The 21,414-nt window shown below is 39.2% G+C and overlaps 1 protein-coding gene and 1 pseudogene across 8 annotated transcripts in view; one reads left to right on the forward strand and one right to left on the reverse strand.

Annotated features, from left to right (window-relative positions):
• Positions 1–21,414, forward strand: part of OXSR1 (oxidative stress responsive kinase 1) — a 159,844-nt gene that overhangs the window by 29,269 nt on the left and 109,161 nt on the right. For all 8 annotated transcript variants that reach the window (XM_053599845.1, XM_053599840.1, XM_053599842.1 and 5 more), the window contains one exon: positions 5,645–5,786. In XM_053599845.1, the coding sequence (XP_053455820.1) occupies positions 5,645–5,786 (142 nt within the window). The remainder of the gene's footprint in view (positions 1–5,644; positions 5,787–21,414) is intronic.
• Positions 15,435–18,138, reverse strand: LOC128592004 (RNA-binding protein FXR1-like; annotated as a pseudogene).

The raw sequence follows: 21,414 nt of genomic DNA on the forward strand, positions 1-21,414 counted from the left end.
AGCCTGTGAACTCAGGCAATCCTGCTGGGATTACAGACATGAGCCACTGTGCCTGGTTCCTTAATTTTTTTTTTTTTTTAAATAGGAAACTGTGTCAGGATTCTAGCTCAATTTAAATGTCATTCATCAAATACTTATTGATCACTAGTACATTGATGAATAAAAGTATCAATTCCTTGCTCTCATGGGTCTTTTAGCTAATAAAAAAAGTTAGAATTAAATAATTATAGTTGGGTAGGGTGCTGTGAAGAAATATCAGGTGCCATGGGAACAAGTTCCAGGAGAACCTAATCTTACTGAGGGAAAATGAATGTGGTGGGATTAACAAAGGCTTCCCTTAGCAGGCGATGTCCAGGTGAGACATGAAGAATAATTAGCCAAATGAAATTGGGGGTAGAGATGGTATCAGGGGAAGTATGGGAGGGTAATGATCCAGATAAGAGAACACTTCAGAAAAAGAGATGGAGGCAGGATGGAGGGCTGTGGTCTATCCAGAAAAAGAGATGGAGGCAGGATGGAGGGCTGTGGTCTATCCAGAAAAAGAGATGGAGGCAGGATGGAGGGCTGTGGTCTATCCAGAAAAAGAGATGGAGGCAGGATGGAGGGCTGCAGTCTATCTCTAGAACTGATGGAGATTTATATCTGGGGTAGAGAAAGAGAAGACCGCTGCATGAGGCTTATGGATAAGCATGGGCTCACTTTGAGTAATGGAAAAATATCTAAATAACCAGAGTTAACAGAAATATGTATAGGGTGCCTTTTTTCACTTAAACTTTTTCAGTCAAATATTTAAAAGCAAAATGTATTTTTGCCTTAGCACCTTTGTATTGATTTAAATTGATAGAATTTATTAAACTAAGTCATGAAATAAATAGTGTCACTTTTTTTTTTTTTTTTTTTGTAGAGACAGAGTCTCGCTTTACCGGCTTCAGTAGGGTGCCATGCTGTCACAGGACTCACAGCAACCCCTAGCTCTTGGGCTTCCGCGATTCTCCTGCCTCAGCCTCCCCAGCAGCTGGGATTACAGGCGCCTGCCACAACGCCCTAGCTATTTTTTTTTTTGGTTGCAGTTGAGGCGGGGCTGGGTTTGAACCTGCCACCCTCGGTATATGGGGCCGACGCCCTACTCACTGAGCCACAGGCGCCACCCAATCCATCAACCAGATGGACATCCTGATTAAAATAAGTTTAATTGCATTGGTTTTATCTTTTCATAATGCTTCCTTATAAGTGTAATATTCTTATCTTTTTCTAATAAATTCCTGATGTATAGGAAGTTAAGCTTTAGCAATTAAAAGCACTTTTGATCCAACTAGATATTTTCACAATTTATTAGCACCAAACTGCAGTTTAAGAGTTTTAGAAATCTAATTAAGAAAACTTACAGAGGAAAAAAGAGGTACCTGTAGTGCTTAAGGAGAATATGCATAGAAATGCAGAAATCTAATTTAAATCCATTGTCTTGAATAGTCTTTTAAGAATGCCTTCAATTTTGTCATCTTCTAAGAGATAAAAGCATGGGGACTCCCTTGGTCTAAGCAGGATCTAGGTAAAACAGCCGATATTGGTGAACAGCTTTGAATGTTCAAGCAGCAGTGGAGAGTTTTTAAATTTCCCATGCAGGCTTGGCACCTGTAGGTCAGTGGTTAGGGTGCTGGCCACATACACTGAGGCAGGCGGGTTCGAACCTGGCCAAGGCCTGCTAAACAACAATGACAACTGCTACTAAAAATAACCAGGCGTTGTGGCAGATGCCTATAGTACCAGCTACTTAGGAGACTGAGGCAAGAGAATCGCTTAAGCCAAGAGTTTAAGGTTGCTGTGAGCTGTGATGCTATGGCACTCTACTGAGGGTGACATAATGAGACTCTGTCTCAAAAAAAAAAAAAAAAATTTTGCTAGTGTCTTTTAGTCTGAAATGGAGAACTCAGACAAAGTAAGCAAATTTTGACCCTTTGAAACTTTTTGTGGCTCAGAAAGAAACAGTACCTCTAGTGAATGAAGATTGATTAAAACTTTTTTTTTTCTTTGAAATAGAGTCTCAACCTGTTGCCCTGGGTAGAGTGCTGTGGTTTCATAGCTCACAGCAACCTTCAACTTGGGCTCAAGTGATCCTCTTGCCTCAATTTTTCTATTTTTAGTAGAGACAGAGTTTCACTTTTGGTCAGGCTGTTCTTGAACTCATGAGCTCAAGCAATCTACCCGCCGTGGCCTCCCAGATTGCTAGGATTACAGGCATGAGCCACCGTGCCCAACCTGATTAAAACTTTTTTTCTTTTTTGAGACAGGGTCTCACTTTGTTGCCCTGGGTAGAGTGCCATGGCGTCACAGCTCACAGAGACCTCAAACTCTTGGGCTTAAGCAATTCTCTTGCCTCAGCCTCCCAAGTAGCCGCGACTACAGGTGCCTGCCACAACGCCTGATTATTTTTTTTGTTGTATTTGTCATTGTTGTTTAACAGGCCTGGGCCAGGTTTGAACCTGCCAGCTGCAGTGTATGTGGCGGGTGCCCTAACCACTGAGCCACAGGAGCCGAGCCATTTCTCAGATCTCTTAAATGACAGTCTGTACAACTGGATTTAGGAATTTGCATTTTGCTTGTCAAGTAATTCCTTCACATGTTAAAGTTTGGGAACTGATTATCCCTGGAGAATATTTTTTATAAATTATGCTGAGGACATACTGCCATATATGCTATTATAACCTTCCCTTGTCATTTCTACATTTCTTTAGATACTAAGTCATTCAGTGGTAGTATTTTCCCTTCTTTCTCTGAGATGACATGAAGAAGTTAATTTGATTTTTTTTTTGAGACAATGTCTTGCTCGGATGCCCAGGCTGTAGTGGCCTGATTATAACTGTAATTGAATTCCTGGGCTTAAGCAATCCTGCTTTAGCTTTCTGAATAGCTGAGACTACAGGTATGCATCACCATGCTTGGGTCAGTTTTTAAGGATCTGGTTATGTTGTCCAGGCTGGTCTTGAACTCCTGGGCTCAAGTGATCCTCCTACCTCAGTCTTCCCAAATGCTGGGATTACTGACATCAGGCACTGCACCTGGCTTATTCTGTGTAATTTTGATGTTTAATGAGGGAGAATTGTAAGCACCATTATCATCTAGTTAGCGGCCAAAAGATACTGAAGAATCAAATGGATAGGAAGGATAGGACCACTATCTGTCAGTTAAAGATGAAGGTTTTAATGGTATGATAATCCCTCTACTTGCAAAAATTATATTGTTGGGGGGGAGACTGAAATGGAAAGGAAATCGTTATGCCAAGGAAGAGGGGGATTTCTTATATAAGCTTTGTTCAGAATGTCTGTTTTGGACATAAACTGGCAATGTGCATTGCTTTAATTTCCCTTTCATTAGATGATGTGAAATTAATAAAATCTTTTAAAATTTTGAAAAGGTGCTCCTGCTTCAAACTCTTTACAGATCTAGTAACTCTTTATGTGCTCTAAAGTCTTCGTTACTCCATTTCTTTGATCTACTGGATTGGAAATTCTTGTAAAGTAAACAGTGTATCATAGATCTCTTGGCATATTCTGTGGCACCCAGTCTTAGAATTTACACATAATAGGGCTTTATTGTTAAATGAATGAATTGTGTTAATTTTTAATTTCTAGTAGAAATTTTTCCTTTGCATTTCTTATTTTAGGCATTCTTAGTTACAAACATAGAACTTGATCAGTGTTTATATGAATGTCTTCTTACTAAGTAGCTCTTGTGTGGCCAGGATTTCTTTGGAGAATGAAACTTGTGGTCTATTGGTATAATCACTTTGCTTTGGGGATTAATATGTGGTTGATTAAGCAGAACAAACTTCTCCCTTAGGCCTCTCCCCTCATGGATCACAAACTTACGAATCCAGCAATGGAGAGGGGAAAGAACCAGTGTAATAATGTATTAGGAAAACCTGTCTTGAGTCTGGCGCCTCTCCGTTTCATTGTCTCTAGAGACTAAACTACCTATCTCCTTGGAGGTGGGGGTGTTAGTGGGTTGGTTTTCAGGGAGGAGGAGGGATCTGGGAATCTTATTCTCCGTTGTCTGAACTTTCAGTTTTCCGGTTTTCAGTCCTTTCCTTTACATTCCCTTCACTTCCCCTTATGTAATACTTTGTGTGTGTAGTTCTTAGCCTTTCTGGAGCTCTACCACTGTTTCCTAAATGGTATACCTCAACAGCCACTGAAGTTCAGATTTCTCTTCTAGGCTTAGTCAGTTACTTTTTCATTTCTGTATTCCATAATCCAGAATACTTTTGACATTTCTGTTCTCTTTTTTCATTATGGGTTTATGCCTTTTTTACTAAGTTTAATACATTAGTGGATTTTAAGTGGAAGCTAAAATAGACTTGTGTCCGATCCTTCATGTTTTTGACAATTCTTTCTAGACCATGGCTTTCTGTATATTTGGAATTTTTAAGTGGGTGAAGTAAAAGCACATGGCAGAGCAAGTTTTTAGTGCTTGTTTTGATTTTTGTCTTGATCATTGAGGCCTTGTACCAAGAAATGGGTATTGAATCTTACCAGTGCAGTCTAAGTCATATACCAGACTTTTTGGCAGAGTTGCTAATATTAGAGATTATTTTGTTTTGATTCTGTGATCTTTATGGGCCATTGTACTGCCAGAAATCTTATGAATCTCTGCCAGACTTTTTCTGGATTATAATTATCAGATTTGGTAGTCAGCATTCTGTGATTTTAATCATCATATAGGTATCTTCCCACCCACTCCACCCCTAGTCTTTAGTAGGAGCATTTTTTCCCTATCCTAGGAGGAATAGGATTGATAATCTTTCTGGGCTGTTATTTAAAAAGAACTGCTTTTTTTATTCTTTTCATATTTGTCTTTGCCTTACCTATTTTATTTCTATAATTTATTAGTCTGAAAATAATTCTAGCCCTTAAGTTAAATTTTATACATACGTGATCAGATACTTCTTTCTTTTTTTTTTTTTTTAGAGACAGAGTCTGACTTTATCACCCTCTGTAGAGTACTCTGGTGTTACAGCTCACAGCAACCTCCAACTACTGGGCTTAGGCGATTCTCTTGCCTCCGCCTCCCGAGTAGCTGGGACTACAGGCACTTGCCACAATGCCTGGCTATTTTTTTGTTGTAGTTTGGCTGGGGCTCTTATATGGGGCCAGTGCCCTACCCACTGAGCCACAGGTGCTGCCCGTGATCAGATATTTCATCTCTGATTTGATTTGCATTTCAGTTGTGTTTTTACATTTGTACAACAGATGTTGTCTGTGCAGCACCTGCAGAGTCTAATCTGATGTTAGAAGCCCATACTGGTTTGTATTATCTTATGCTAGAGTGTTAGTGATGGGTGTGGTTTACCTAAGAATTCTTCAGGAGTGGTTAAATATCTCCTACCACCTCTTCCAAGTTCTTTTAAGAAGTTGAAAGGAGATGCTGATGTAACATACTAGTATTTGGATGTTAGCAGGCTACTTAATGTTTCAGATTTGAATTGAAAATAAAGTATTAATTTTAAACTTACGTATTTTCTCATATTTGCTGTTTTTTCCTTTCCTACGCAGTTTATGAAAAGGTTCACATGTTGTGATTCCAGAATTAATCTGAATTATATTGAAAGAGTTAAACATTTTTTGAAGACTCTGTCTTCTGTTTTCAGGTTCTGTTCTGGATATTATTAAGCACATTGTGGCAAAGGGGGAACACAAAAGTGGAGTTCTAGATGAATCTACCATTGCCACAATACTCCGAGAAGTATTGGAAGGATTGGAATACCTACATAAAAATGGGCAGATTCATAGGTATGTAAAAGACAACACTCTTGTTCTCTATTTCCTTAAGGACCTACCCATTCTTTTATGGAATTAATCATGGTTTTGAGTGTTATCATAACTCTTTGTGTCACTAATTTTAGTACATTGTGGTTAGATTCTAATTATACACTAGTAAGTATTTAAAAAGTACTGTGGGTATTTTAGAAAGATTAGAAAATATAAGAACAGGAAACATTCATAATTTTGTATCAAGAGGAAATCACCGATAACATTTTGGAATATTGCCTTCCATTTTCTCTTGTGAGTTTAAATTAAACAACACTATATATATTGTTGTTGTTGTTGTTGTTTTTTAATCTCAATTAGAATAAATTTGAAGGCTAGGGTTATATATACACTGACCTGGCAAACTTTGCATTTTTATTTTATTTTATTTTTTGAGACAGAGCCTCAAGCTGTTGCCCTGGGTAGAGTGCTATGGCATCACAGCTCACAGCAACCTCCAACTCCTGGGCTCAAGCGATTTTCCTGCCTCCTCCTCCTAAGTAGCTGGGACTACAACACCCGCCACAATGCCCAGCTACTTTTTTTTGGTTGCAGCTGTCACTGTTGTTTGGCAGGCCTGGGCTGGATTCGAACCCGCCAGCTTAGTTGTATGTGGCTGGCGCCTTAGCTGCTTGAGCCACAGGCGCTGAGCCAACTTTGCATTTTTAACTATACCCTGAGTTAACCTTTAGGTCATATAAATTAAAATTACAACATTTTTATGCACATAAAATTTAACACAAAGCATGCACCTAACACTTCAGATGCCAAATGATAGAAATAAATGGTTACTCTTGCTCAGTAATTTATATATTATAAAGCAAATCCTTTTCTAGGTCCACACTTACTTGATTTGACCTCACAATTAGCTGTATAAATTAATGCACTGCTGTTACTCTAAAACAAACATTGGGTTTTTATCTTTGCAAACTTAAGTTTGATAATGATTTTCAATTATTGGTATGCAAATCTTCAAAATTAGTTGCTTGAGACTCTAGAAGCAAATTTATTGGCCTTTCACTTAAAAATTGCTCATCATACTTTTTTTTCTTTTTAAAAAAAAAGTATTTTTATTTATTTTTTTTTAGATTTTTTTTTTTATTGTTAAATCATAGCTGTGTACATTAGTGCAATCGCCTGTACCCATTCTAAGATGCACCATAGATGAGGCCCCACCCATTACCCTTTCTCCACCAAAACCTCCCCCCTCCCTTCCCCTTCCTTGGCCCTTTCCCCATAGTCTTGTGCTATAGTTGGGTTATAGTCTTCATGTGAAAGCTATAATTTAGCTTCATAGTAGGGCTGAGTACATTGGATACTTTTTCTTCCATTCCTGAGATACTTTGCTAAGAAGAATATGTTCCAGCTCCATCCATGTAAACATGAAAGAGGTAAAGTCTCCATCTTTCTTTAAGGCTACATAGTATTCCATGGTATACATGTACCACAATTTGCTAGTCCATTCCTGGGTTGATGGGCACTTGGGCTTCTTCCATGACTTAGCAATTATGCTCATCATACTTTTAAAAAAATTTTTACATATACATGTTTTTATTAGGTTTCCATTTTTTTGCCTTGACAAAATTAAAAAGGCTTAAAATTTAATAACAGTAACAGTGTTTAAGATAAAGACTACAAACAAAAACCTCATAAAGAAGGAAAGAACATAAATACATTCAGAAAAGGAAACAGATAATTACCTTGAAATATTAAGCAACAATAATAATAATAATGATGCAAAGAAAGTAACATTCACATTGTTAAATAAGAGTATGTCCGCTATAGAATGCTTTGACTCTGAGATTCAGTATGGAGGCATCAGTTAACTTCTTACTATTTTTTTTTTTTTTTTTATTCTTGAGGATTCATTGAGGGTACAATAAGCCAGGTTACACAATTGTTAGGAAAAGCCAGGTTACCTACAATTGTTAGGTAAAGTCCCTCTTGCAATCATGTCTTGCCCCATAAAGTGTGACACACACAAAGGTCCCACCCTTCTTACTATTTTTTGTTTTTCAAGTATCATCATACTTTTTTTAATAACTAAAAGCAAGGTAAAAATTCTCGCTTCTACCCCCACTGTCTTCCAAAAAGGTTGCCTTTCATTAGAATTTTGTTACAAAGATTTTTTTTCTTCCTGGTAGCAAATGTATTTATCAGTTTCTAAAACCATCTATTCTAACAGTCCAAATTTAAGTGTTAAGATTTCAAAGGATTTATTACAAATGATTACATAACCAGTTGACATTTTAATACTATTTATTACAAAATATAGATGCTTTTAAAAAAGCAATCAAAGCATACTATTCTAGGTCTATGAATACCTCCAACTATTTTGCAACAATTGCTATAAAAAGTAGAAAGTTAAAAATCAGCAAATGGAAGATCAAAGTTTATTTACTACCTGCATACAAAAACATTATTGCACATCAAACAGCCAAAATAAATAAAAAAGAAAGAAAAAAGGGAGAAAAAAAAGGAGAGGAAGGAAAAGAAAGTTACTCTACCAAAGACTAACATGGAGTTTATACAGAACAAACCTTCTGGAAATTGATCTTTTCAGTAGTTCAGGCTATGTCTTGAATGGATATGACTAATTTAGCTTAGTGTTTTAAATAAAGCTATGTTTTATTTTTAAATACTGTGCACTTTAATAAACTAAACAAAGCCTCAAGGAAGAATAATCACTGCCAAATATCACCTAGTGTCCCTGTAGGTAAGAGTTTCACAAATGTATTCCAGTGGTCTGCACATATTCCTCTATATACAGCATTTAAAAAACACATTAAAACAGACCAGTTTCCAGAGTAAACTAATGATGAAATTATGGTTCAATGCAAAATATTTTACACTGCATTTCATTCTAGTTTTCCTCAGGTGAAGATGTGGTTGTATATTAAAAATGTAACAAACAGGTTGCAAAAGCAGCTAATGCTTTTATAAAGAATATTGCCATAGGGATCCTATTCCATCCATATGCCCCCATCTCTGCCATGTTTTGAAAACAAAATAACATTTCCTCTAGCCAGCAACTTTTTTTTTTTTTTTTTTTGTAGAGACAGAGTTTCACTATATTGCCCTTGGTAGAGTGCTGTGGCATCACACAGCACACAGCAACCTCCAACTCCTGGGCTTAGGCGATTCTCTTGCCTCAGCCTCCTGAGTAGCTGGGACTTCAGGCGCCTATTTTTTTTTTTGTTTTTGCAGTTTGGCCGGGGCTGGGTTTGAACCTGCCACCCTCGGTATATGGGGCTGGCGCCCTACCAGCAACTTTTTATTTTTATTATTTTTTTCAGTCTTTTGTGCATAGATCATAAATACATTTATGCCATTTTCAATGTGTTGATTATTTGCACAAATTGGAGTGCTTACATCATACTAATCAACATAGCTTTCACTTTATTTACCCAATTATAGCATTAGGATGTTTGTATTCTACACATGATAGATCCAACTTGTACTTGCAATGTGCTCCATAGGTGTGGTACCCCTATTATCCCCTATTATCCCTCCCTCCCCTTCCCTCCTTCATCCTAGGCTAAAGTTGTGTTTCATTTTTAATATGCAAGTGTGAGTGATTATAAATTGGTCTCACAGTAGTACTGAGTACATTGGATACTTTTTTTTCCATTCCTGAGATACTTTACTAAGAAGAATATTGTCCAGTTCCATCCATGTAAACATAAAAGAGGTAAAGTCTCCGTTTTTTTTTTACTGCTGCATAATATTCCATGGTATACATATACCACAGTTTATTAATCCATTCATGGCTCGATGTGCACTTGGGCTTCTTCCATGACTTGGCAATTATGAATTGCACTGCTGTGAACAATCTGGTGCAAATATCTTTATTGCCAAATGATTTTTGGTCCTTTGGATATACACCTAGAAGAGGAATTGCAGGATCAAATGGCAGGTCTACATTTAAATCCCTTAGTGTTCTCCAGACTTCCTTCCAAAAGGAATGTACTAGCTTGCATTCCCACCAGCAGTGCAGAAGTGTTCCCTTTTCTCCACATACACGCCAACATCTGTTATTTTGGGATTTTGTGTTGTAGGCTACTCTTACTGGAGTTAGATGGTATCTCAGAGTAGTTTTGGTTTGCATTTCTCTGATGATTAAAGATGATGAGCATTTTTTCATGTGTCTGTAGGCCATGCACCTGTCTTCTTCAGCGAAGCTTTTGTTCATGTCTCTTGCCCACAAGGAAGTGGGATCACTTGTTTTTTGCTTAGTAATAAGTTTGAGTTCTCTGTGAATTCTGGTTATTAGACCTTTGTCGGAAGTAAAACTTGCAAAAATCCTCTCCCATTCTGAGGGCTGTCTATTTGCTTTACTTAGTGTGTTCTTGGCAGTGCAGAAGCTTTTTAATTTGATCAGATCCTAGTAATGTATTTTTGATGTTGCTTCAGTTGCCTGGGGTGTCTTCTTTATGAAGTATTCTCCCAGGCCAATTTTTTCAAGCATTTTCCCTGCACTCTCTCTAAGAGTATTTATAGTTTCATGTCTTAAGTTTAAGTCCTTTAACCAGTAAAAGTCAATTTTTGTTAGAGGAGAAAGGTGTGGGTCCAGTTTCAGTCTTCTACAAGTTGCCAGCCAGTTCATCCAGCACCATTTATTGAAAAAGGAATCTTTCCCCCAATTTATATTTTTAATAGGCTTATCAAAAATCAAATGATGATAAGTGTCTGGGTTTACCTCTTCTTTAATTCTGTTCCATACATTTACCTCTCTATTTTTGTGCCAGTACCATGCTGTTTTGATCACTATCGATTTATAGTATAGTCTGAAGTCTGGAAGCGTGATTCCTCCTGATTTGTTTTTATTTCTGAGTAATGTCTTGTCTATTCGAGGTTTTTTCTTTTTCCATATAAAACAAAGTACTAATTTTTCCAGGTCTTTAAAATATGAGAGAGGTGCTTTAATAGGGATCACGTTAAATTTGTAAATTGCTTTAGGTGGTATAGACATTCTAACAATGTTGGTTCTTCCCAGCCATGAGCATGGTATATTTTTCCATTTGTTAACATCTTCAGCGATTTCTTTTCTCAGAGTTTCATAGTTTTCTTTATAGAGATCTTTCACGTCCTTTGTTAGATAAACTTCCAGATATTTCATCTTCTTTGGGACTTATTGTAAAGGGAATAGAGTCTTTGATTGTTTTTTCCCGTTGACTGTTGGTGTATATAAAAGCTACAGATTTATGAGTGTTAATTTTGTATCCTGAGATGTTACTATATTCCTTGATCACTTCCAGGAGTTTTGTAGTTGATTCCCTGGGATTTTCCAGATATATAATCATATTGTCTGCGAAGAGTGACAGTTTGATCTTCTCTGGTCCTATTTGGATCCCCTTGATTGTCTTCTCTTGCCTGATTGGGGTGGCTGAGACTTCCATTACAGTGTGAAAAAGCAGTGGAGACAGTGGGTATCCTTGCCTGGTTCCTGATGTGAGTGGAAATGATTTCAATTTTACTCCATTCACTATGATATTGGCTGTGGGTTTGCTGTAGATGGCCTCTATCAGTTTAAGAAATGTTCCTTCTATACCTATTTTCTTAAGTGTTCTGATCAAGACAAGATGCTAGATATTTTCAAAAGCTTTTTCTGCATCAATTGAGAGAACCATATAGTCTTTGTTTTTTAATTTGTTTATGTGATATATTTATGGATTTACATATATTGAACCATCCTTGGGACCCTGGGATGAAACCCACCTGGTCGTGATGTATAATTTGTTTGATGTGTTGCTGGATTCTGTTTGCTAGGATCTTATTGAATATTTTTGCATCAATATTCATTAGAGATACTGGTCTATAATTTTCTTTTCTTGTGGGGTCTTTTTCCTGGTTTGGGTATCAGGGTGGTATTTGCTTCATAGAATGTGTTGAGAAGTATTCCTTCTTTTTCTATGTTTTGGAAGAGATTAAGTAATATAGGTACTAGTTCCTCTTTAAAGGTTTGGTAGAATTCTGATGTGAAGCCATCTGGTCCCAGGCTTTTCTTTTTGGGGAGATTTCTTATATTTGATGCTATTTCAGAGCTTATTATAGGCTTGTTCAACATTTCCACTTCTTTCTGGCTAAGTCTAGGAGGGTGGCATGTTTCCAAGTATTGATCTATTTCCTTCAGATTTTCATACTTCTGACAGTAGAGTTTGATGTAGTATTCATTAAGGATTTTTTGAATTTTTGAGGAGTCTGTTGTTATTTGGCCTTTATCATTTCTGAGTGATGAAATTAGGGATTTTACTTTTCTACTTCTGGTTAGGTTAGCCAAAGGTTTATCTATTTTATTGACCTTTTCAAAAAACCAACTCTTTGATTGGTTGATCTGTTGTATGATTCTTTTGTTTTCAATTTCATTTAGTTCTGCTCTAATTTTAGTTATTTCTTTTCTTCTTCTGCGTTTAGAGTTGGAAAGTTCTTCTTTTTCCAGTTGCTTGAGATAACCCATTAAGTTATTGATGTCCTCTCTTTCCCTTCTTTTGAGGAAGGCTTGTGACGCTATAAATTTTCTTCTTAGGACTGCCTTTGCAGTATCCTAGAGGTTCTGATAGTTCGTTTCTTCATTATTGTTTTGTTCCAAAAATTTGGTAATTTCCTTCTTAATCTCATCTGTGACCTAGCTATCATTCAGCATGAGGGTATTTAGTTTCCATGTTATTGTATGTGTGTGGAGATTCCTATTGTTACTGAGTTAAACTTTTATTCCGTGATGATCCAAGAAAATACAAGGAATGATTTCTATTCTTTTAAATTTGCTGAAGTTAGACTTGTGCCCCAAGATGTGATCAGTTTTGGAGGATGATGCATGGGCTGATGAGAAGAATGTGTATTCATATGAAATGTTCTGTATATGTCCCTTAGATTTAATTGTTGAATGGTTTAGTTCTAAAATTTCTTTGCTTAGCTTCTTTTTTGAGGATCTACCCAACACTGCCAGAGGAGTGTTAAAGTCTCCAACAATTGTGTTGGGAGAAATCATGTTGCTCATGTCAGTTAGAGTTTCTCTTATAAATTGAGGTACATTCTGGTTGGGTACATAAATGTTGATAATCGAAATCTCATCATGTTGAGTGTTGCCCTTAACAAATAAGAAGTGACCATCATTATCTTTTCTTACTTTAATTGGTTTAAAGCCTACTGTATCTGCGAATAATCTTGCAACACCTACTTTTTCCAGATTTCCATTTGCCTGAATTATAGATGACCATCCCTTCACCCTGAGTCTATGTTTATCTTTTAAGGTAAGGTGAGATTCTTGAATGCAGCAGATGTCTGGCCTGAGTTTTTGTATCCAGTTAGCCAACCTGTGTCTCTTTAGAGGGCAATTGAAGCCATTCACATTAACTGAGAGTAATGTTAAGCCAGATAGAGTTTTGGGTATCGAATTTTTTGAAAGTCCAGTGGACATTTTTAATTCTTTTGCCACTTTGGAAGTTGGAATTTGATCAAACATTTCTGAGTGAGTTTTCTTTGGTGGTGGAGGATTGTGTTGTTCATTATGGAGGATAGGTCTGAGAATATCCTGAAGAGCTGGTTTAGTTATGGCAAATTTCTTCAACATGTGAATGTCATTAAAGTATTTAATGTGTCCATCATAGGTGAAACTCAGTGTAGCTGGATACAGGATCCTGGGTTGAAAGTTATTTTGTTTTAGGAGATTAAAGGTGGATGACCACCCTCTTCTGGCTTGAAAGGTTTCAGCAGAGATATCTGCAGTCATTCTAATGTTCTTCCCCTTGTATGTTATGGTTTTCTTACATCTTACAGCTTGCAGAATCTTCTTCATATTAACTTTGGTGAATTTAATTATAATGTGTCTATGAGAATTTTTATTTGGGTTGAGTTGTGCCTGTGTTCTAAAACTGTCTGCTATCTGAATTTCAGAATCTCTTGGCATGTTTGGAAAGTTCTCATTAATTATTTCATGAAGCAAAGCATCTGTATCCTTTGCAGCAACCTCATCACTTTCAGTTATGCCTATAAGGTGAATATTAGATCTCTTCGAATTATCCCAGAGCTCTCTGAGAGAATTATTCGTTTTTGTTTTGGACTTTTTTTCCTCTTTGAGCGTTTGAGAGCATTCAAAAGCTTTGTCTTCAATGTCAGAGATCCTTTCTTCTGCTTGCTCCATTCTGTTACTGAGGGATTGTACTGTATTTTTTTAGATCTTTGAGGGCTGCAAAATCTTGCTTCATGTGTCAAAATCTTTGGTCATTTTGTCTTTAAATTTGTGGAATTCTTGAGACATCTTTTGAATTTCTGCTTTGAATTCTAATTTCATCATTTCCTCTATTCTGTTGATCTTATTTGCTATCCAAACTCTGAACTCGATTTCTGACATCTCAGCCATTTATTTGTGAATGGGACCTTGTGTTGTGTCTCCTTTATTGTTTCTTGGGGGAGTTGATTTACTCTGATTATTCATGTTGCCATAGTTTTTCTGCTGATTCCGCCTCATGATTGTTTTTCACTGGAGGCTAGGTGCTCAGGTAAGGTGAAATTGGATTGGGGTTTCCTGGAGTTGTGGTAACCAACCGTTTGTTAAGGATCTGGGAGTGATGACTGCAGCTTTTTCCCCTTTAGCTTTGCAAAGGACTTGTACAGGATTACAGTCTGAGACTGAGGAAACCTGCTTGGTATGGTTGGGGTTAGGTGGCTCTGTCTTGTATTCAACTGGTTCTTGTCTGATCCTGGTGGATCAGTGACTCTGGTGAAGTCTTAGCTGTAGAAAACCTGAAGATTGCTTTCTTGGGTGTCGCAGCTTGCCTCTGCAGAGGTGGCCTGCAGTTATCTCACTTCTCTTTCAGCTCATCTCCCAGTCTTCAGCTTAATTGGGTACTTTTTGGACGTTATCCTCCCCTCTGGACAGGAGCTTCTGTTGGAGGCTGCTTCCAGTTGGCCATCTTGCCCCCTCCAGCCCAGCAATGTCTAGTCTTAAGAAACATCTGATGATATATTTTATAACATAGTAGGTGTCAAAGTATGTTTTTATTTATTTATTTATTTATTTTTGTGTATGTGGAGACAGAGTCTCACTTTGTTGCCCTCAGTAGAGTGCTATGGCATCATAGCTCACAGCAACCTCAAACTCTTGGGCTCAAGCGATTCTCTTGCCTCAGCCTCCTGAGTAGCTCGGACTACAGGTGCCTGCCACAACACCTGGCTATTTGTAGAGACGAGGTCTCACTCTGGCTCAGGCTGGTCTTGAACTTGTGAGTTCAGGCAGTTAACCCACCTCAGCCTCCCAAGTGCTAGGATTACAGGTGTGAGCCACTGTAGCCAGCCCAAAGTATGTTTAACACATGGTTTCTTTAGGATTCCTCCCCTTTCTGAATTCTAAATGGAGGAACTGAAAGTGCGACATAAAGACTGGCGATCCATATTCTATCTTTGGCAAGCTTGTACAAGTGCTATTGTAAGTGTAACGTAAAAGGACTTTTTTTTTTTTTAATTCAACAATTCCCTTTTTAATTATCCTTCCTCTTTTTTTTTTTTGCATTTTTTTTTTGGCTGGGGCTGGGTTTGAACCTGCCACCTCAGGCATTTGGGGCCGGTGCCCTACTCCTTTGAGCCACAGGTGCCGCCCACATAAAAGAACTTTTAACTAGGAACTTCTTCAATTTATGAAACACCATTCAGGACTGCTGCTTCTTGACTGTTTTCTTCTTTTAATGTATTAATGTTTTCTTCTCCTGGAGTATGCTGTGGCTTAGAAATTTCATCCCCAGAAGCACTAGTTAGGCCATTTATTGTCTTTTCTGAAGGACCATGCTCTTCACTCACATCTTTTGCCTAGCCTTTCTGATACTGATCTGAAGTATCAGATCCAGTCATTCCAGGCAACAGAACAGTATCTTCATCAGTCCTTTGTCTACAAGATCGCCTATGACGGTTAGTACTGTGACGAGATTCTCTGGGCATCAGTGTCTGTAGTCTAATCTGATTCTGTGTTATCAAGTAAGTTGTATGGATTGTTTTCTGGATCTTTGAGCACTGAACTGATGGAGGATTTGCCACCACATGGTCCACCACAACCTTGACCCCCTGAAACACTTCTACCTCTTCCTCCTGGGAGTCTCCTGCTGTCAAGCTGGTGTCAGCTGTCTCGATCATCTCCTGCCAATGACTGACCAATCACTCAGCTCATCTTTATGCTCAGATTCTGTTTCAGAGGTTAGATAGTTGAGAATCTGTACCATAACCGGAGGGGTAATTAGGGTGCCGACAACCTCTGCCTCTTGTATTGTAAGACCTAGAACCAATCTTGTCATAGCTGTTCATCAATTTGTAGGTGTTCCATTTTACTGTTCATCAATTTGTAGGTGTTCTACTTCCTTTAGATAAGCAATATGGTATTCTAAAAGAACTGGCACATTTGTGATACTTTCTTTAGTGCCAACAAATACAAATGGAAGCATCCCATCTTCTCTAGGTAGTTTATTCTCATTGTCCCCTTCAATTTTCACCCGAACCATACCAGATTTGTCCATAATTTCTTGAATAACTGCCATTTTCCCCAATAACCTTTTCAGCAAGATTCCTAGGAACCTGAATAAAATCCTCCACAAATTCCAAGAAACCTCTAGCCTTTTTAACAGCATTGGCACTCTCTCCGTAAATTCTAAATGTTCTAGTGTCTTCATCTAACTCAATAGTGGTAACTTCGGGAACTTTCCTAGCTTGCTATATATTACTACCATGTGTTCCTGTTGCCAGAATCATTAAATCTTATTTTGCAACAAACTCATGAAAAGCTGCAAGTTGTTTTATGTATTCTTTTTTTTTTTTTTTTTTTTAGAGATAGTTTTCATTTTATCACACTCAGTAGCATGCCATTGCATCACAGCAATCTCCAGGTCATGGATTTAGGCGATTCTCTTGCCTTAGCCTCTCGAGTAGCTGGGACTACAGGTGCCCACCACAACGCCCGGGTATTTGTTGTTGTTGTTGTTGTTGTTGTTGTTGCAGTTTGGCCAGGGCCAGGTTTGAACCCGCCACTCTTGGTATATGGGGCCGGTGCCCTACCCACTGAACCACAAGCGACGCCCTGTTTAGTGCTTTCTAAATGCTTAGTGGTCTCTTCATTTCTGTACATTAGCATCAACTTTGTATGAATACCTCTCAAATGCATGTCACTTAAAATATTTACTCTCTTTACAGTTGCTTCACTGGCAGATGATATTATTAGCTGTGTAGTTTCTAGATGGTAAAAAATACTGCATCCTTCTGCTTTCTTAAAACCTTTATGAGCATTTTCATTAGCACCTGCCTCTCTCAAATCCTCTGGAGCATTCACTGTGCACTTAAAGAAGGTATTTTTTTTTTTTGACAGTTTTATTTTGATTGATAGGCTGACATTGTTCAAATGTGACTATTTCATTGTAAGTAGCATCACAAGCAGCATATTCAATGACATAAAATTCTCCTTTCATCATCCGAACTTTAGCCAATCACCATCCACATGGTTCTTGGTCATTTGCTCTTGAATATACCTCTACGTCATCTTCTGTACTGATTTCTTTTTTTTTTTTGTAGAGACAGAGTCTTACTTTATGGCCCTTGGTAGAGGGCCGTGGCCTCACATAGCTCACAGCAACCTCCAACTCCTGGGCTTAAGCGATTCTCTTGCCTCAGCCTCCCAGGTAGCTGGGACTACAGGCGCCCGCCACAACACCTGGCTATTTTTTGGTTGCAGTTTGGCCGGGGCCGGGTTTGAACCCGTCACCCTCAGTATATGGGGCTGGCGCCTTACCGACTGAGCCACAGGCGCCGCCCTGTACTGATTTCTTTCTTTTTTTTGTAGAGACATAGAGTCTCACTGTACTGCCCTCGGGTAGAGTGCCATGGCGTCACATGGCTCACAGCAACCTCTAACTCTTGGGCTTACGGGATTCTCTTGCCTCAGTCTCCCGAGCAGCTGGGACTACAGGCACCTGCCACAACGCCCGGCTATTTTTTTGTTGCAGTTTGGCCGTGGCTGGGTTTGAACCCGCCACCCTCAGCATATGGGGCCGGTGCCCTACTCACTGAGCCACAGGCACCGCCCTGTACTGATTTCTTTTTCTTTTTTTTTTGCTGGGGCTGGGTTTGAACCTGTCACCTCCGGCATATGGGGCCGGCGCCCTACTCCTTTGAGCTACAGGCGCCGCTCCTGATTTCTTATATCAGGTGGTGGTGGTAATCTAACTTCATTAAATGGAACCTGGCATTCTGTTTGCCAATTAATTTTCAAAAACAACTCTGAGAGATGTTCATGGACATCTTTGATAAATCCCTTGTAGAAAGCCCTATTGGAGCTGTGAACCTTCACTGTCAGCTCCGCCATGTTGAACTGCATTGCTTTTTAAATTTTATATTAGGTCTTCTCTATTTTCCTAAATTATTAAAAAATAAGTTTTGTATTAAAGCTTTTTTTTTAGTTTTTTAAACTCATTATATTTTAAAAGCTTTTTAACATTTCATGGTTCCAGTATTTCTGTCTGTTTTTATTTATTCAGTATAGATGGCAAGAAATCAGATGGTGATGGATTCTCTGTTATACAAATCTGGTTAGTACCTGAATTTGGTTTTCCTTCATCAGCGAATATCTTTCTTACCTTCATTCCTGTGTTTTTGGATATAAGAATTCATCATTGGCAGTTCTTTTCTTTCAGCACTTGAAAGAAGGATAATATGCTACTGAATTCTGGCCTTTGTGATTTTAGATGAGAAATCTGTTATTTGAATCGGTTTTGACTTACAGATATGTTGTTTTCTCTGGGTACCTTCAAGAGTTTTAATTTCTTTTTCGTTTTCGGAAGTTTAATTATGATATGTCTTTTTTTTTTTTTATTACTTTTTTCTTCTTTTTTTCTGAGACAGAGTTTGATTATGTCGCCCTTGGTAGAGTGCTCTGGCTTCACAGCTCACAGCAACCTCGAACTTGTGGGCTTAAGCAATTCTCCTTGCTTTAACCTCTCAAGTAGCTGGGACAGGTGCCTGCCGTGACACCTGGCTATTTTTTGGTTGTAGCTGTTGTTGTTTGGCAGGCGTGGACTGGATTTGAACCGCCACCTCTGGTGTGTGTGGCTGGTGCCCTAGCCACTTACTACGGGCTCTGAGCCATGATGTGTCTTGATAGGGATTTCTTTGGATTTTTAATTTAATTTAATTAATTCTTTTTTTTTAGGAGGAAGGGTTCCCAATGCTTCTTGCATCTGTAGGTTTTTGTCTTTGACTAAATTTGTGACATTTTCAGCCATTATTTCTAGGGATATTTTTCAACCCTGTGCCTTTTCTCTTTTGTGAATCTGTGATACAAATATTAGATCTTTTGGTATAGTACCATTAGCCCTCAGATTCAGTTTTTTTTCCAGCTCATTTTGTTTTTTCAGATTGACTAAATTCTGTTGATTTGTTCTGAAGTTTACTGAGTCTGTCCTCTATTGTCTTTATTCTATGGAATGTATTCATTTTTAAAATTTCATTTATTTTCAGTTCTGTAATTTTTATTTTGTTCTTTTTTGTAACTTCTGTTTCTTTTGTTCTAAGACTTCCAAATTGCACGCAGAAGTATTTTCATGATGGTTGCTTTAAAATTCTTTTTAGATAATTTTAGCATCTGATTTCATCTCAGTGTTGAGATCACTTAATTGTCTTTTCTTTCTTTCTTTCTTTTTTTGTTTTTTGAGATACTGTCACTGTTGCCTTGGGTAGAGTGCCATGGTATCATCATAGCTCACAGCAACCTCAGTCTTTTGGGCTCAAGAGATCCTCTTACCTTAGCCTCCTGAGTAGCTGGGGCTACAGGTGCCCACCACAACACCCAGCCAATTTTTCTATTTTTAGTAGAGATGGGGTCTTACTCTTGCTTAGGCTGGTGTCAAACTGCTGAGCTCAAACAGTCTATCTGCCTAGGCCTCCCAGAGTGCTACCCTGTTTCCCTGAAAATAAGACAGTGTCTTATTTTAAGGTGTGCTCCCAAAGATGCGCTAGGTCTTATTTTCAGGGGACGTCTTATCTTGCCTGTAAGTAGGTCTTATTTTCGGAGGATGTCTTATTTTCGGGGAAACAGGGTAGGATTGCAGGTGTGAGACACCATGCCCGGCCATGTTGTATGATATGTGGAACCATCCTCCAAATGTTTCATATTTATACTGTTTTCAACATTGTGTTGAACACCTTCGTCCGTAATTTTTATTATTTTTAAAATTTAGCTTTCTATAAAAGGTCAAGAGCTCAAAAGGAAAATACATTTTATGGAATCCTAAAAGAGATTGCCAAATTGCTTTTTTTCAGAAATGCAGTGGTGATTTATGCTCCTATTAGCAGTGTATGAAAATGGTAGATACATTGGACCCTTGCTACTCTTGCCTATGAAAATTTTTAATTTGCAGATTTTGCCTATTTTTCTATTGGTATCTTACTGCTTTTTTTATTCTGAGATTTTTACATATTAAAAGTCATTGTCTCAGTTTTTGTCTTTTAATTTTGCTAAAGATGTGGGGAGGGAGACAAGATGGCGGACTGAAGCCAGCTTTCAACAAAGGCTCCCGTCCAGAAGGAGAGTTAAGGGACAGGAATTTAGTAAGTATCCTGGTGGACTTGAGCCTCACCAAGAGAGAAGGCTGAAGAACGCACATCAACACCGCTGAGGCAAGTTGTGATCACAAGGACGCAAACAAAAGGTACAAAATCCACCACCAAGCGGACGGGAGTCCCCCTCCCCCATGAGACCGGCTCTGGAGCCCCACAATTGAACAAGCGGGCAGAAATTAAAGGCCCTCCCACTACACTCCACGGGAGAGACCTTCTAAAAACTGGACCTACCTCCCCTACTGGGGTGCCGTGGCGTTCTCCTGCCGGACATAGGGCTGAATAAAACTTTGGGAATCCTTTGCCGGCAACCCTGAATCCCCGGCGCTCCCCTCCCGCCCACTGAGGTCTGGAGGCCTGTCCCCCAGGACTTCGGATCCTTGGGTGATTTCTCAAGGGGAGTGGACAGTCCCCGAGTTGCGACTGGTCAGCATTGACTCTGAGGCGCGCCGAGTGAGGAGAGGGCACCGGGCTGAGGGGGAGTCACGCCTCGCGGCACTTCCCTGCGGTGCAGTGCACCAACCCTCCCCGGGCATACGGGGCCCAAGACTGAATCAGACTCTGGCCTCCCCGCTGAGAGCTGAGAACCCCTACTCTCACTCGGGGTCTGAGGGCCTATCCCCCAGGAGTTCGGCTCCTTGGGTGATTTCTCGAGGGGAGTGCACAGTGCCTGAGCTGCATCAGGTCAGCGCTGACTCTGGGACACGTGAGCGAGGAGAGGGCACTCTGCTGAGGGGAAATCAAGCCTTGGCGGCACTTCCCTGCGGTGCAGTGCAGGAGCCCTCCCCGGGCACAAGACTGAATAAGACTCTGGCCTCCCCGCTGAGAACTGAGAGCCCCTACTCTCACTCGGGGTCTGAGGGCCTATCCCTCCGGAGTTCGGCTCCTTGGGTGATTTCTCGAGGGGAGTGCACAGTGCCTGAGTTGCGTCAGGTCAGCGCTGACTCGAGGAGAGGGCACTCTGCTGAGGGAAAATCAAGCCTTGGCGGCACTTCCCTGCGGTGCAGTGCAGGAGCCCTCCCCGGAC

Source organism: Nycticebus coucang, chromosome 8, assembly GCF_027406575.1.
Source record: "Nycticebus coucang isolate mNycCou1 chromosome 8, mNycCou1.pri, whole genome shotgun sequence".
Lineage (NCBI taxonomy): Eukaryota > Metazoa > Chordata > Mammalia > Primates > Lorisidae > Nycticebus > Nycticebus coucang.